Genomic DNA, 16,451 nt, shown 5'->3' on the forward strand with positions numbered 1-16,451 from the left:
TGTTGCAATTATCAAAACAATAAAGATGATCCTTTACATTATGCTCAAGAAGAAAGTGTTAAAGAGAAGGGAAACATCATCCTACTATAAGGATAAATAGTGTTTTTATCATTATTTATTTTTAATAGTGTTTATTAAGTTGCTTATTATAATTCCGTGCTTGTATCTACATCAGAGCTTATGGGACAAAAGGCTTGAAACCTGATCTGACATGCGAAACGTAAAAGGAAATCCACAGGCAGGATAAATAATCGATATTAGAATCAATGACACAACAGATTTTTTTAGACACGGGTTAGACAGTGTGACGCTCTCCGGCAGTTTTAACTTTCAGCATATGGTTATTTTAATGCTGCTGACATCATCTACTGTGTTAATGGCAGAATTCATTACTGTATTCATAACCTACCGCTGTAAATGACGCTCTGTTCTGTGATCCATTGCTCACGTCTGGTCAAAGATGGCGCCGTAAAAAGCCAAGGTTTGTTTTCCATGGGTGTAAAGTATGTTTAAGTGCATTAACCGATCGGCCCAGTTTACAAGATACCTCAAGTCAGCAGGCAGCGATTTCCATCTGAACCAAGATTTTAGGTGAGTGTCATCAGACATTTGTTGTAACTTTACTTAAAATAATTAAGGTATTTTATGCTAATCGCTAGGCTAGCTAGCTACCAAACTAATGTTAGCGGCTCGAACCGTTAAAGCCGGTTTGTTGACCCTGCTAACCTGCCTAGCTAAACAGAAATACTTAGCTGTGATGCTACACACGGTGGTAAAATGATTCGTATCTGAGGATCTTGTGTAACTCGCTGAGTTTTAGTACACTTTTCAAATGTGCGGAAATAAAGATTGCCACAGATCTGGACAGGACACGCCGGGTGCGCACGAAACGTTTGCTAACTTTTGGAGCTTATGTTGCTGATTGCTAACGCTAGTGACTTCAGTGAGGGGATTATTTTACGTCCTTACTGTGGCTTATCCGAGCTATCGTCTGAGTACTGCGTTTGTAATTCATTTTAAGAATACATTTATACATTTCATAAAGTTGGCCATTACACCAGTGTAGCTGGTTAATCGATTTTAATTTTAACTGATCATCCAAATTCGTGTCGTTTTTACAGAAACCAGAAAATATTTAATCTGATATTCACACATATCATTAACCATGTGATCGCCAGCAGCCATCGATCTCATTCAGTGATGGACTTCATTCATGTGAACACAGTCAATAGCTAACTTGTGCCAAATCTCACCGAGGACTCTTTGTGTATAAATCATTGTGTGTCTAAAGGGATATTGGATCTATCCCCAGCCACCACATCAGGTTAAACCAGAATACAGATATGTCAGAAATGCACTTCACTTTGATTCCCTGTGCTGCAGGCTGGTGTCATCCTTGCCACTCAGAATGACCGAACCGGCTGTGCAGAGGGTGGTCAGTGAAATAATTCGCTCTCCAGAGGACAAGCGGGTCTACAGGGGCTTGGAGTTTTGCAATGGCCTGAAAGCTATGCTCATCAGTGACCCGACGACGGACAAATCATCAGCTGCTTTGGATGTCCACATAGGTAAAGGGCTTTCTTGAAGTGCTTTAGCCAAACTAGTATTTCCTATTTAATTATTTGTAAGTAAGTAAGAGAAAAGATATGCAGTTAAATCTGCCTAATAGGTCATAGAGATGATTCACATTATAGTCCAAACCGTGTGTGTCATATCATCCGTCCCAAACTTAGAGTAAGTATTGCTAGATGTCTGTTATCAAGGATTCATGTAGGATTTAAGTTTTAATCTTCTCTGAATCAGCACGGACTAAATGATGAAATCTGTTGTGAAGCCATTACTCATCTGGGAGTGTTCCCCTCTTCCACCCTCTGCTTTCTTACTCAATCATCTGGCAGTGATGGAATGATGTCTGAATTCTGAAGAGCAAAGAGGATCAGCAGGACTGAATAAAATAAAATCTGTGGCCACTTCCTTTAAATTGACAGGTTCATTATCAGACCCAGCAAACATCTCAGGCCTCGCACACTTTTGTGAGCACATGCTGTTCCTGGGAACACAGAAGTACCCCAAGGAGAATGAGTACAGCCAGTTCCTGAGCGAGCACGCCGGAAGCTCCAACGCCTTCACCAGTGGGGAGCATACCAACTACTACTTTGACGTGTCCCATGAGCACCTGCAAGGAGCGCTCGACAGGTACTGTGATGGTATTTTTTGAACAAAGGATTCTGTGTGTGTGTGTGTGGAGGGGGGGGGGGCAGGCTCCATAGTATCTTTGTCAAATGAAGGCAGATGTTGTCTGTTTGCCTAAGTGGCTTTTTTGTTGTCAGTATACAGTGTTCCCCTCGGGAGTGCAGGTGTTAATCCACCAGAGCCGCCAGCTCATTGTCCGCCTGTCTTTGGTTACCAGAGCCAGCCTCATCACTGTGCTGTCTTTTGTAACCATCAGCATAGTTCCCCCCCACCCTCCACCCTCCAGGTTTGAAACCCCAGGCACAGGGTGAGACCGACAGCCTCACATGTCAGCTGTGGCGGAGGGACGGGACATTCGGGCGGTCAGAATTGAACCTATAGGGATAAGCTTACCTAATTACAAATGAATGATGGTCTGGCAGGCACCTGCTTCTGTGGCATAGGCTACCGGTAATTGTTCCCCATATGCCAGTGAGTTATGAAGGCCATCTGGACCTTAGTGGCAGGAAAGAACAGTGCAGAGGAAGCTGAAATATTGATGATGTTGTCTTTTTATATCTTTGTGCCTGAAAGGATCATTCTGACTATTTCACACCTCACTGTCTGGTTCCTTATTCACCTCGGTTGTCTGTGTAGCTGTTGATGTTGTTTGTGACAAACGCTGGGATGCACTGAGCTGCATGGGTTTGAGTGTATTACAGGAAATCATTAAACACCTTCCAAAGGTCACGGTGCAGCCGATTGTAAACAACCAGTTGCTGTCAATAAAGCTACATTTTGGTCGCAGGTGTTTTGTTGTTGGATTTGTCTTTGTGTCTTTTATCGTCCGCAGCACTTGTCAGCTTGCTCTTTCAAATTTGCATGGCAGTTGCTTCAGCCTAATAGGGATGCAAATTGATTTTCATAACTTCAACCGAATGTTCATTTGCGTGTCTGCAAACGGACCAATGAAACACAATTATAGAGCTCAGCGTTGGTAAAAATGATCAGGTCCCAGGTGTGTGTTATTGCAGTAATATAAGTCTGAAGCTCGCTTGTCTTTGTGGAATCTGTAGGTTCGCCCAGTTCTTCCTGTGCCCGCTGTTTGATGAGAGCTGCAAGGACCGTGAGGTGAACGCTGTGGACTCCGAGCATGAGAAGAACTTGATGAATGATGCCTGGAGGCTGTTTCAACTGGAGAAGGCCACCGGCAACCCGAGCCATCCCTTCAGCAAATTTGGAACAGGTAGAGACCGTTACAGGTTCCTGCCACACCTCATGTAAACACTGACGTCTGACTGCTGTCTGCTTTCTACATCTTTGTAATATATTAATAGTGTCCATGTCTCACCGAAGACATGATTATTTTATGCATATTCAGCTTAAAATAAACTTTATTAGTAGCTTTTGTGAGGAACATGTTTCAGGTGGTTCAAGTAATTTCCTTGGACAGGGTCTCGGAGCAGCTCTGGCCCAAAATAACCACCTGATGGCAGTCTTGAATTATATAATCTTCATTCCAGTTAAGAATAGAAGAGGATCAGAGAGGCCTGAAAGCCGTCCACACTCAGCAAGACCAGCATAATCTCACACTCTTCATTAATAATCACACGACTTTCCTCACAACTGCTGACATGTTATACTTTAAAAACAGGAAGTGACAGCTGGTGCTGTGAAACCACACGTCCGTTCACCACCATGGCCGTTCGTTACGTCTGTAACCTGGAAGCATGAGATAAGAGATACTGATCACTGCATTTATTTATTTTTTCTTCAAGGTAACAAATTGACTCTCGAGACACGGCCGTCCAAAGATGGCGTCGACATCCGCCAGGAGCTGCTGAAATTCCACTCTACGTATTACTCCTCCAACCTGATGGGACTCTGCGTGTTAGGAAGAGGTACGGCACAGATCTACTGTTCTTCAAGCACTGTCGGTTACCCAAGAGGGGAACAAACAATGCAACTCATGTATGTCTGAGCCCTGGTCTGTGTCATCACACAGATCGTATCAGACACACAGGCTGAGCCGCTCACTGCGGCAGCACATTTTTTTTTTTTTTTGTGCGTATAGATGGAAAACAAACATGTGCTGATCGTCATATGATGATCATTCATCATGAACATCCCCTCACGGTCATCTCTCAGTTCAGCTTCAGTTTCCATGTTAAATCTGAATGGGTCACAGCAGCAACCTGACTGAGTTATTTAACTGCTAAAACAATCAGCATGGGGGCAGGGATCATGATCATGAAGCAAGATGGTGGCAAGACCAACACGCCACACTTTAGTTTTCTGTTTGGTTCGACGCCTGTGATGTGAACGATGGTCCTGATCCTGATGTAAATGAGTGTTACCTAAGCACCCCCCACCAAACCCTGCAGATGTCTTTTAAACAGATGATAGCGTTTTCTCTACTGAGTCACTATTGACCTTATTCTTTGCACTATGGGGCCCTATGTCTCTAAATTCTGAATATGTTTAACCATTTCCTCTCAGAGTCACTGGATGAGTTGACGTCCATGGTGGTTAATCTGTTTGGTGAAGTGGAAAACAAGAATGTGCCTGTCCCTGAGTTCCCTGAGCACCCCTTCCAGGAAGAACACCTCAGAGTGAGCCATGCCGTCGGTTTGTCTGTCATTCTTGGACTTCTTGTGACTTTTTATTGTATGACTATATCTGTTTTTGTCACAGCAATTCTACAAAGTGGTACCTATCAAAGACATCAGGAACTTGTATGTGACGTTCCCCATCCCAGACCTACAGAAGTACTACAAGTCTAACCCGGGTCATTACCTGGGACATCTGATTGGTCACGAAGGGCCTGGAAGTTTGTTATCTGAGCTGAAATCTAAAGGTACGAGTGCACAGAGCTGCAGGCTACACGCGTATATGATCGAATCACTGCTCTTTAAATGTTGGGATCGACGTGCACATCTAATTATTATTCTGAAGCAAACGCTCAGCACTTTAAGCTGCCGGCCTCAGGAGCAGCGCTTTTCTGATTCAGTGAATTGGACAGGACAGAATGTTTTTCATTACCCAGGATGTTTTATTAAACTTTTTTTTATCAGGTTTAATTTTCCAACTTAAAGTGGAATGGAATTTATACTCCCTGCTAAGTGAAAGCTATTGTCATAATTCCTTTACAGGCTGGGTGAACACTCTTGTTGGAGGACAGAAAGAAGGAGCCAGAGGATTCATGTTTTTTATCATCAACGTGGATCTGACTGAAGAGGGCCTCTGTGAGTAGGCGCTGCACTCCTAAAGCTGGACCTGTATCCACCAAGCTGCTCACACGTGTGATGAATGTAAATAATATGCCATATATAACCTGTGTGTCACTGCAGTGCACGTGGAGGACATCATCTTCCACATGTTCCAGTACGTCCAGAAGCTGCGCACTGAGGGGCCTCAGGAGTGGGTGTTCAACGAGTGCAAGGTAGTATATGATGAAGTCCTGTCTGACAGAGAGGTCAGAGGTCAAACACAGAGACGACACAGGCCGATGGGTTAATGGAACATTTCTGCCGTTACCTCCGTCTGTCTCTGCAGGATCTAAACAAAGTGGCTTTCAGGTTCAAGGACAAGGAGCGACCCCGCGGCTACACGTCCAAAGTAGCAGGTTTACTACACGTACGTCTCCTCCTCCATCTGCAAAGGTTGTTTCCAGGGAGATGCGGCGCAGCCTGCTGCGTCTGTGTCTGCTGTCGTCATCAGGCTGCCCGGTGCTGCTGCTGTTGACTTTATTTGGTGGAGGCACAGCCGGAGCAGAGCTGTCGTCTGGTGTTTACTGCATGTTGCTACTACTGCTGCACAAATGATCGGTGCTGGCAGAGTGAAAATGGCAGAAAATACACGTCTTCGTACCTTCAAGGTTTTTTTTGGGGGCGTGTAATTAAAATGTAAATGAGGGAACAAAAAATGAGATGATATTATGAGTCCCCCTGACATTTTTCCACTCGCGTCTTACACTGAGCTTCTCCACCTTCAGAAGTGCGGTGCTAATACCTTTGTGTCCTGTGTGTGTGTGTGTGTCTGCAGTACTACCCTCTTGAAGAGGTTCTAGCAGCAGAGTATCTTTTGGAGGACTTCAGGCCCGATCTGATCGAGATGGTGCTGGACAAGCTGAGACCAGAAAACGTCAGGTCAGTGTGACGGCATCATGCCTCATATATATATATATATATATACAGAAACAAAAGATGAGGCTGTCTTTGCATATTTATGAATAAATACATGAAAACAGTTCACACAGTCAGATTTCACCGTTTGCATTATTTATTGATCGCTGCGTCGTATCCTCATGTGGCGTGGCGTGACTGCCGCCTCGCTCACAGACAAAAATACGATGAAACAGCTTTTCAGCTTTCTGCCTTTGGAAAGAAATGCCAGGCGGCTTTACGGAAGTGATTATCTCTGCAGTCTGAAAATAGGCATGGAGATGGAAACCTGTGCTGAGGAATACATTATCAGGTTCAGCGCTCAGTTGGAAATCCTGGGCGTCTCATAGGATTCTGTTAAAATATGAACAGTATGAATAATATGAACGGCGGTCAGTCCATAAAAAAACATGTTTAGCACCTGTTAATGGACATTTAAAGTAAAAAGCTGCTGTTCAGTTGCCTGTTATCTGAACGTCTTTTTGGACAAACATCCCCGTCAGCCTGCAGGCTTTTTTTAGAAGTGCTGATCCACTCGAATAACTCCACTAAAATGAAGCCACGTTAAGCAGGATTTTTAACCCTAATTCATTTTCCTGGACACTGCTGCCGTGTCGGACCAAGTGCAGACTTTAACTAGTCCATTCCTTAATGCTCCCAGAAGATGAGATGGTGTGCATATATTGGCTGACACTGGCAGCCTCTTCCTTCACACAACAGGCTGTTGAACCCTGGAGCGTCGCCAGCTCTGCTTTAAATCCATGACGGAGCGTTTCTTTATGTATCAATCTCATTTCAGTCGCCGGATGTGAGGTTGGGTCACATTTAAAGTGCCAAAAATTATGATTTTTTTTTAGCACCAATTAATATGATTATTTGCTGTGTTTACACACACGTCCTGTGGACTGACTGGCGGCTCTGTTTGTCTGTTTTCAGGGTTGCAGTGGTGTCGAAGTCATTCGAAGGGCAAACGGAGAAGACCGAAGAGTGGTACGGCACGCAGTACAAACAAGAAGCCATCTCCGAGGACACCATCAAGGTGAATGAACCTCCAATCGAGCCGCACACCATCATGCATATGATTAATGAGTCTTATCAGCGCAGCCTGAGCTCTGCCGCTCACTGGCTTGTTTTCCCTTTGTGTTTCAGAAATGGGCAAACGCAGACCTCAACGGCAAGTTCAAGTTACCCATGAAAAACGAGTTCATCCCCACAAACTTTGAGATCTACCCTCTGGAGAAAGACCCTCCTTCAGTCCCTGCTTTAATCAAGGCGAGTGTTGCAGCTGCTCATCAAAGTGCTGTCAGTCCTCGAGCTGTAACTGCAGCAGACTTCCCTGCTTTGCTGCACATTGTTCTTATCCTCTTCTCTTTCAAATGGAAATGTGGTGTTGTGATTGAGACATCAAGCATTTAGTAATGTTGCTGGCATCATGTGGAAATCAGAGGCGCTCATTAACAGCAGTACACACATTTCCCTGCCCCCTTCTCTCTGTTCAGGGGAACTCTGTACTTTTATTAAAATAAGAACTGCTTGTTCGTTCCTTCCAGGACACGGCAATGAGCAAGGTGTGGTTCAAACAGGACGACAAGTTCTTCCTGCCTAAGGCATGCCTCAACTTTGAGTTCTTCAGGTATGTCATTTAAAATCAAACTACTGAAAGCCACCGTAGCAGCAGAACACAGCTTCTTTAACCAGTTAATGAGATGTTATGCTACCTGGGTGTTTACATATATGATACAGCATATGTAGAATCCTGCTGGTGCTGTGAGGGGAAACATGGAGGCCAGCCTCTCTGCAGCTGTTTGGATGTGTTGTATGACCACTGCCGTTTTCTCTGCAGCCCGTTTGCGTATGTGGACCCGTTGCATTGTAACATGGCGTATTTATACCTGGAGCTCCTCAAGGACTCCCTCAACGAGTATGCATATGCAGCCGAGCTAGCTGGCTTGAACTATGACCTTCAAAATACCGTCTATGGGATGTATGTAAGTATTCAGAATCCCTCCCCATCGACCTCACGCCGCATCCCCAGACCTCCCGTCACCCATGTCCTCCTCTCCATCCTCAGACCGGGCTGCTGTGGCTCAGCCGGCCCCGGGTGTGTGGAGGGTTTTAGGAAACAAGATAAAGAGTTTTGTATTAATCACATACTTTATAACAACCTGAGACTGTTATGTAGTAATACAGTTAGAAAAATGTGGAGTATTCACTAAAACCTTCCCACCCAGGACCTGGCAGGTCTAGCCTCCATTCTGTCTGCTCTTCCTCTTCATTCTTCATCCGTGCTCCTCTCCCTCTTCATCCGCCTCCTGTGAACCCCTCATGACCTCACAGGTGCTTTGTTTCATTGCGTTTGTAAGGCGTAGATGTAAATAAGACATCAGGCGAAGCAGAACATGCTGACAAAAGTGAGGTGAGAGCAGGGGGCATGTCAGTTTTTATGGCGGGACTCCGAGCCGGCCATGTGGCTGCATATACATACTCTTCTCTTTTTTTTGTGTGTGTTTCTCTCTTTGATAACCACTTGATACCTACAAAGACATTTTTGTTTCTTTGTCCTTTCTTCCTCTCATCAGTCGCTACCTTTACGCAGACCCCCTGCACTGCAACATGACCTACTTGTTACTCAGGTTACTGAAGGATGATTTAAAAGAGTATACATATGCAGCCCGCCTGGCCGGGCTGGTGTATGGCATAGCCTCAGGGATGAATGCCATCCTCGTAAGTAAACTGTTTTGAAGAAAGTGAAGGGTCCACTCTACGAGGCTGGCTTGGCTTACGCTCACTTTGATTGTGTGAGGTGCTGTCCTGTTTGTCCAACCTGAAGCATTCATTAATCTGTCCTATTGCTGGTACTGCATTCACTGAACAAAAGCTGTAAAGTCCTAAATGTTATTTCCATGGACCCCCCCAAGGCTCTGAGCCCACCTGAGCACTAACAACCACAGAAAATGTGACAGATTTCACATCTTTAATGGCAAAAAGTGTTATTTCTGTAGCGTCTTGAGCAAGACAGGGTAGACAGGACAGAGAGGAAGAGGAGAGCGACAAACATTTGTCTATAAAAAGGTGAAAAATGTAAAATTAAAACGTGTAAATTAAAGTTAACAGCCTCATGCCCCACCTGTGAGTCTGCTTTGTTCTCTTCAGAGCAGCGCTCTATGGTGTTAAAATGATTCATTTAAAGTTGATAAATTCAGACTCACTTCCAAACTTTGTATTCAGGTTGAAGCAGGAAATAAATTAGAAATGCTAACACCCCCCCCCTCTCCCTGCCTGTGTAAGCAGTTTTTGGTCTGCATATTCTGCTGTGTCTATTGTTAGAGTCTTATATCGCACCTCTCTCACAGAGCACAATGAATGACTGTTTACAGTCACGTTTCTGCTGATACATTTGCTGCCGGGAGCACATCTGGATCACTTCCTCCGTCAGGCCTTTGTGTGTGTGTGTAACTCACCCGTGAATGGGACTGATCTGCGGTGGTGGCGCTTTGCTCTGATCTTTCAAGTTTTCCTCTCTAACCCTCTGCACCCTCTGACCCAGTAACCTGCATTCATTAGCTGCCCTTCAGCGCTGTGGCGGCGCGCCCTCAGAGACGCCCTCTGTGCGGCTGTGTGAGGCGAATTGATTCGAGTCAGCAGTATCGGTGTGGGCTGGCCATTTGTCAAGGTTAATGATGTTTGGGGAGATTACTTTTAACAGGTGTCACTGCAGGGAGGGTTCCGGACTGGGATGGGTCGCACAGCGTACAGGGACATTTCTGCTGAATCATGAAGGGCCATGAGGTGTGCATGACTTTGCACAACGGAGGCTGAAAATAACCTCGGCTCTTATTTGAAACGGGTTCAGTTTTATCATTATATGAGCACTTCTTTCTTTCACCTTCACATTAAAGACCACAAACAAGCATGAAATAAACAAAATCAGTCCGTACACGCTGCCGAACGGGAGCTAATGAATGCAGAATCCTTAAATCAGCGCAGGCCCGCGTGTCTTTCATGCCTGAAAGCCGTTTCCTTCTGTGTGTTGATAACCGGCTTCCTATCCTGTGTTGCCGTTCGCTGCAGCTGTCTGTTAAAGGTTACAATGACAAGCAGCACATCCTGCTGAAGAAGATCATCGAGAAGATGGCCACCTTTGAGATCGACGAGAAGCGATTCGACATCATCAAAGAAGCTGTGAGTCAGAGTAATGATGTGAAACTGTGTTAGTTTTTCACTCCTCCAGTTCTTTGGGTGTTGAACTTTGCCATCTCCCTCTCTCCCTCTCTCTCTCTCTCTCTCTCTGCAGTACATGAGGTCTCTGAATAACTTCAGAGCGGAGCAGCCTCACCAGCACGCCATGTACTACCTCCGTCTTCTAATGACCGAGGTTGCTTGGACCAAAGATGAGCTTAGAGAGGCTCTCGATGGTGAGACGCTGCTCTGAATCTTGTGCCTGTTAGCCTCCTGTTTCTGAGTCCACTCATGTACAGAGTTTAAAGTACTTCTTTATCTAGAAGTGCGAGGTCCATCCATAGTTAGTGGCACTTGACTGTTGTTTGAAAGTGGATGTAATGGTGGTCAGATCTAGCAGAGCGGCTCCTGCTCTCCTCTCACCTCTCTTCATTTGAATGCTGGTCCTTTCCTCCAGCGAACGCCTCGCCTGCTGCAGTCGTTCCTCTGCAGCGCCCGTCTGGAGCCTGAAGGACGGACTGTTATATTTTTTACCACCGAGTATCCTCAGACTCACATGAGTCTCAATTAAGCTGCAGGGTCACGGTCTGTAGCTCGGTCACCTGGGCCTCCAATTACTGTGGCTCGCTCTGTTATCGGTGTTCTTTCCCCTCCTGTTGTCCCCTGTCCGGGGTCTGTGTGGGACGGCGTCAGGAGTGTGTTGGTGTTGCCGTAGACAAACAATCATTTAGATGAAGTGTGTGTGTGTGTGTGTGTCCCTGTCGTGGCTCTTGCTTGAATCTGGGTCAGACGTTGCTTGAATTCCGATCGGCTGGCCCTTGTAGGGACAGACTTGATTTCTGTGCATGTAATTGAATGCTCGAGTGTGATTTTCAGCAGCTTCCATGACTGTCTGCGTGATGGAATCTCAGCAGTTCTTCTTCCTTTTACTGATTCAGTCTTGATGACAGCTTGGGAAAATTGCTCTTTGATTGATTGCTGTTGTCTGTGATCTGTATTCCAGATGTAACTCTCCCACGTCTCAAGGCCTTCATACCTCAGCTATTGTCACGGTTACATATTGAAGCCCTTTTCCATGGCAACATCACCAAGGAGGTTTGTTCACTGCCCTTTTTTTTTTCTTTTACTGCTATCTCAGTAGAATTTAAGACCCTTCATTAATATAATAGATTTGCAGCAGCTCCAACTTTCCCTTCAGCTTTTGTAGCATTTCTTTTCTTCATGAATATAAAATACACCTCGTGTCATACAGAGCTTTCATTTTGTCCTCCAGCAGTATTGCAAAAAACATTACTGTAGAAAACCTGCCACTGAATCACAGTTTATACGAGGTCCCGCGATCGCATCGCCTCCCTCCGCCTTGGAAATAATGACGGCGTCACAGTCTGCTGGAGGGAGAACTCAGCGGAGGGAGCGATGATCCATTGTGTCATCGCCGAGATACGATGCAGACCTGCTTTCTGTATCACCACACAGAGATGTGGTATTATATTATATGTGGCCATGTGTTAGAGGAGGAATGATGTTTTGATGAGAAAAGCAGGTTTTAACGGTCAGAACTTAAAAAAAAAGTTTCCTTAAACGATGGAGGACAAGCTGTAAGTCTGTCTTTTGTTTTCCCCTCCTTCCTGCTGTCTCCACAGTCTGCTCTGGGCATGATGCAGATGTTGGAGGACAAGCTCATCGAGCACGCTCACACCAAGCCCCTCCTCCCGAGCCAGCTGATTCGCTACAGAGAGGTGCAGGTTCCAGATGGTAGGTCCTCTACTCACACCAGTTAAGCTCTGTTAATCATCATCTGCCACTCATGCCTGTCTCCACGGTGACCATGCACACACAGTGTCCTTACCCAGCGCGCTCTCTCTGTCGTCATCTGTGACGCTGTCTCTTGCGTTTTTAAGGATTAGATTCAGTTCATGAACATAACGGTCAGTGTGTGTGTGGGGGGGGGGGACAACGTCACTGGACGAAATATGTACACACCTCACACACGCACACAGAGCGAGGTACCTGTGCTGCCTTTCTGATCTAATTAGGAAAGTTGAATGAAGAAAAGCAGAGCGCTGCCGGGCCACCTGGAGACTTCCTGTTTCTCTGAGGGATTTTCCAGGCTTGGCTCCAGACGGTCAGTCAGATGCAGAGCAGCAGAGGGACATGAAGCTGACCTCTGACCTGTGGTTTAATCAGCCGGGCTTGTGTGAATTATGAAGGCCTGCTATCAGCCTTTATATTGATGAACAGGCTGTTTATGACCGAGTCAAACATTAGAACGTGTTCTGTGTTACTGCAGCAAAGGCAGTTCATGTTTAAACCATTACATCACACCAGGCCTCCACAGTTGCTCCTCTTGGTGTGCCACAGTTGTGTTCAGCTGCAGAACGCTGACAGTTTGACACTAACACTCTGAGACAAAACACACACTGACTCTGAAATCTGCAGACGTCACATTCATGCTTTGATTGATCGAAGGACCGAAACCTGCCTGAAAGGTCTGACTGGTGCTTTTTCCTCAAGTTAAAACTTTTAAACATGCTGAGGAGGATGTGGAGGGGAGGCGCGCTCAGTCAGCATGTGCATAAAGACACACCTACCCAGCCGGTCCTCCATTTTCCTCTCACTCCAACATACTGTATGTGTGTCTGACGTGTTTGTTCCTGTGGCTCTCAGGCGGCTGGTACGTTTACCAGCAGAGGAACGAGGTGCACAACAACTGTGGCATTGAGATCTACTACCAGACGGACATGCAGACCACCCACGACAACATGCTGCTGGAGCTGTTCTGTCAGATCATCTCGGAGCCCTGCTTCAACACGCTGAGAACCAAAGAACAGCTGGGTGAGCCCACAGAACGCACAGCCATGCACTGCCACTACCTTCAGGTCCCTCGTCATCACATCACATGTGATGGAGCCAAATATGGAAATAATATAATTGAGAGTGTAGACGTAGTAAATATTAAAGTGGCATTAACCCCTTTTTTTATAGAGCGTTGTGAACATATTGTGCTTCCTGCTGAGCTCTCCCCCCTCTCAAACCTCTTCAGGCTACATCGTGTTCAGCGGGCCTCGGCGTGCTAACGGCGTCCAAGGCCTGCGCTTCATCATCCAGTCAGAGAAGGCGCCCCACTACCTGGAGAGCCGCGTGGAGGCCTTCCTCTGCACCATGGAGAAGGCCGTGGAGGAGATGAACGAGGAAGCCTTCCAGAAACACATCCAGGCGCTCGCCATCCGCCGCCTGGACAAGCCCAAGAAGCTGTCCGCCGAGTGCGCCAAGTACTGGGGAGAGATCATCTCTCAGCAGTATAACTTCGACAGAGGTGAGGCCTCCCCGCCGTCCACGTCACCTCTTCAGATACAGGTTCTCTAGAGCTCTCAGTGTTTGGGTGAATCCCTGAGGTGAGCAGGAAGCAGCTGAGCCGCACATATCGGGATCGATTAAAGCCCGAAATAATCTGCAGCCATAGCACACCTCTCCTCTGCAGCACTCTCCTGAGTGCTGTAATGGATTGTAATGGGCCAGATTCACTGGTAATCTTCCTAAAGCCCTGAGTGATGGCAACACTGAAAGGCTGCCAAGGGAGTGGTGGTGATTACTGATACTAGCAGTGTTGGAGGAGGAGAGAGTGAGGGCGGCTCACACGACCAACGCCAAGGACACACAAACGCACAGCACGCTCCGTTAACGACGGATCAGCAGCAGTCACTTTTTTAGAGACTGCAGTTTGTTGCTTAGCGACAAAAACACGACGTCATGAATGTGATGAATCTGATGGGAGCTGAAGTCTCAGAGATCAGAAGAAGCTGCGGTAAAACTTCGCCCATCTTTGACGATGATCCTGACTCTTCTTTTCCTCGTGTTACAGATAACCTTGAAGTGGCGTATCTGAAGACTCTGACAAAGGAAAACATCATGGACTTCTACAGAGTGAGTAACTGTGTGTCATGTGATGGTGCATCTGGACCGGACAGACAGCGGGCGCTCACAGACACGCCACAAGATGAGATTAGTTAAAGGCTTTCTTTTTAAAAACATATAATGTCGATGTTATCTAACAGGAATATTAGAGGAACTGGTCCCCTGAGGGTCGTTTCTCCTCCTGATTTCTCTCTACAGTGTTAGATGATGATGCTGATTTGACTTTGTGGTTGACATTACAACAATAGCCCCACATTTTACAGTATAAACAAGAATCTCTGCGGGTTCTGTCTGATGCCTCTGTAAAAAGACGAAGACAGATGTGATGTTTTAATGAATCATTTTCATTGTCATTTTTTATCTAGGACACAAGTTGATGACTTGGATTTTTTTCGGATCAATTTCTAGTAGTAAACTGTGCTAGTATTGATGTATCAGCATCATTTGATATATGTACAGTTTGCTCTTCACAAGGAAGTTGCTGCTGTGGTTGTTTCTCAGAGTGCATGCTGGGAAATTGATCCGATTCTGGTCATTCAAATGTAATTATATCAGTAAATAACAGATATTTCACAGCCACACAGGTCGGAGGTGACCCGCTTTTGATTAATGAGCATCATCACCCCGACACACAGCATCACCTGCTCTGACTCGTGTGTGTCTGTGTGTGAGAGCAGACACACCGGGTAGTGCTGTGTTCAGTCTGCACTCCGCAGCTTTCATCTCCGCCGGCCTCCTGCCTCCTGCTTCTATTCATAGCTGTGGAGGTGACACAGAGGCGGGACGCTCGCAGCATATCAGCGGCCGTAATGACAGCCAGCCAGCCTGTTTCAGGGGGGATAAAGGGGCCAAAGACACACGGCTGCAGAAAGAATTGGCATTATCTCAGCCCGGCAGAAACCATTACAGCCCCCATGCAGAATAAACCTAATGCATTTCTAATGTCATATCAGCAGCAATCGCAGAGGCTTCTTTTATTATGATTATTTTTTTTGGGGGGGGGTTTGACGCCGTCTGACTGCAGACGAGCCGAATCTTCAGTCTAATATAATCCTCCATCCGCAGACAGTGATGAGACCTGACTGTGGAGCTCAGTCTCCACAGGGCTGTCACAACTGATCCCAGACTCTGCAGGAGGAACACACACACACACACACACACACACACACACACACCTCTTAATATTTAACACTGCTGAGTCACTCCACAGAAACTATAGGAAGAGTTACAGTGTCAGTCCTCTGCCAGCCTCTATGCTTCATCTGCACATGTCTGTCTCTGTTTCCACAGCAACGGCTGACGGTCGACGCCCCAAAGAGACACAAGGTGTCCGTGCACGTCCTGTCCAGAGAGATGGACTCCTGTGAGTGTCTGAGCTGGCTGTGTTTTAGACACTCTGAGTTGATTCAGTGTCATGCTGACCTCTGTGTGTGTGTGTGTGTGTGTGTGTGTGTGTTCCAGGTCCAATAGTGGGAGAGTTTCCTGCTCAGAATGACGTCAACCTGGCCCCGGCTCCTTCCCTGCCACAGGTAACGATCCATTAACTTGACTGTTTCAGCTTCAAGTCCGTCTGTGTGTGAACGCCACTTTTCATTTTGGTATTTTTTTTTTCCCAGCCCACGTTGGTTCAGGACATGACGGAGTTCAAGAGAAGCCTGCCGCTGTTCCCCCTCGTCAAGCCTCACATCAACTTCATGGCGGCCAAACTGTGAGCGAAGCCGGCAGGTCGACACCCAGTGTGACCACCACCTATAAACCCCCCCCTACCTACACACTCTCCTCCTGTCATCTGACTGAGCCTGCGTGTGTGTGTGTGTGTGTAGGTGCATGTGAATGTGTGCACGTGTGGCAGGCTGAAGCCACTAGATGCTTGGAAACAAAAAAAAAAAGTAAATCTGCGGTCACAGTTACACTCACACACATCACAACACTGTAGGCTGTCGTAGAGGAAATAGAAACAAAAACAGAAGTTCACGTGCAGAAGCTTCAGATTTATTCGGGTTGCTCAGAGATGCTGCTTGG

The 16,451-nt window shown here is 46.3% G+C and overlaps 1 protein-coding gene across 3 annotated transcripts; it reads left to right on the forward strand.

Moving 5' to 3' along the window:
• The first annotated feature begins 440 nt into the window (after window positions 1-440).
• On the forward strand, window positions 441-16,341 carry ide (insulin-degrading enzyme). Of its 3 annotated transcripts, none has more exons than XM_028424145.1 (25): window positions 441-591; window positions 1,384-1,568; window positions 1,989-2,196; window positions 3,249-3,418; window positions 3,951-4,073; window positions 4,672-4,784; window positions 4,867-5,029; window positions 5,325-5,417; window positions 5,523-5,614; window positions 5,728-5,808; window positions 6,217-6,320; window positions 7,272-7,374; window positions 7,485-7,607; window positions 7,886-7,968; window positions 8,179-8,323; window positions 10,407-10,517; window positions 10,630-10,750; window positions 11,518-11,609; window positions 12,158-12,269; window positions 13,182-13,349; window positions 13,558-13,830; window positions 14,377-14,438; window positions 15,720-15,792; window positions 15,891-15,958; window positions 16,046-16,141. In XM_028424145.1, the coding sequence occupies exons 1-25, from the start codon at window positions 506-508 to the stop codon at window positions 16,139-16,141; spliced, it is 3,048 nt and encodes a 1,015-aa protein (XP_028279946.1). In that variant the 5' UTR covers window positions 441-505. The 3 variants fall into 3 exon arrangements, with proteins under 3 accessions (XP_028279946.1, XP_028279945.1, XP_028279947.1); XM_028424144.1 differs by lacking the exon at window positions 8,179-8,323 and adding an exon at window positions 8,915-9,059; XM_028424146.1 differs by lacking the exon at window positions 441-591 and having other exon boundaries at window positions 16,046-16,341.
• The last annotated feature ends 110 nt before the right edge of the window (window positions 16,342-16,451 follow it).

The sequence above is a fragment of the Parambassis ranga genome, chromosome 15 (genome assembly GCF_900634625.1).
Source record: "Parambassis ranga chromosome 15, fParRan2.1, whole genome shotgun sequence".
Taxonomy (NCBI): Eukaryota; Metazoa; Chordata; class Actinopteri; family Ambassidae; genus Parambassis; species Parambassis ranga.

Coding starts and splice junctions, on each gene's coding strand:
- ide (XM_028424145.1), top strand. CDS start 506: ATGTTTAAGTGCATTAACCGATCGGCCCAGTTTACAAGATACCTCAAG. Junction 5,030..5,324: donor ATCTGAGCTGAAATCTAAAG/GTACGAGTGCAC, acceptor ATTCCTTTACAG/GCTGGGTGAACACTCTTGTT. Junction 7,969..8,178: donor CTCAACTTTGAGTTCTTCAG/GTATGTCATTTA, acceptor TTTTCTCTGCAG/CCCGTTTGCGTATGTGGACC.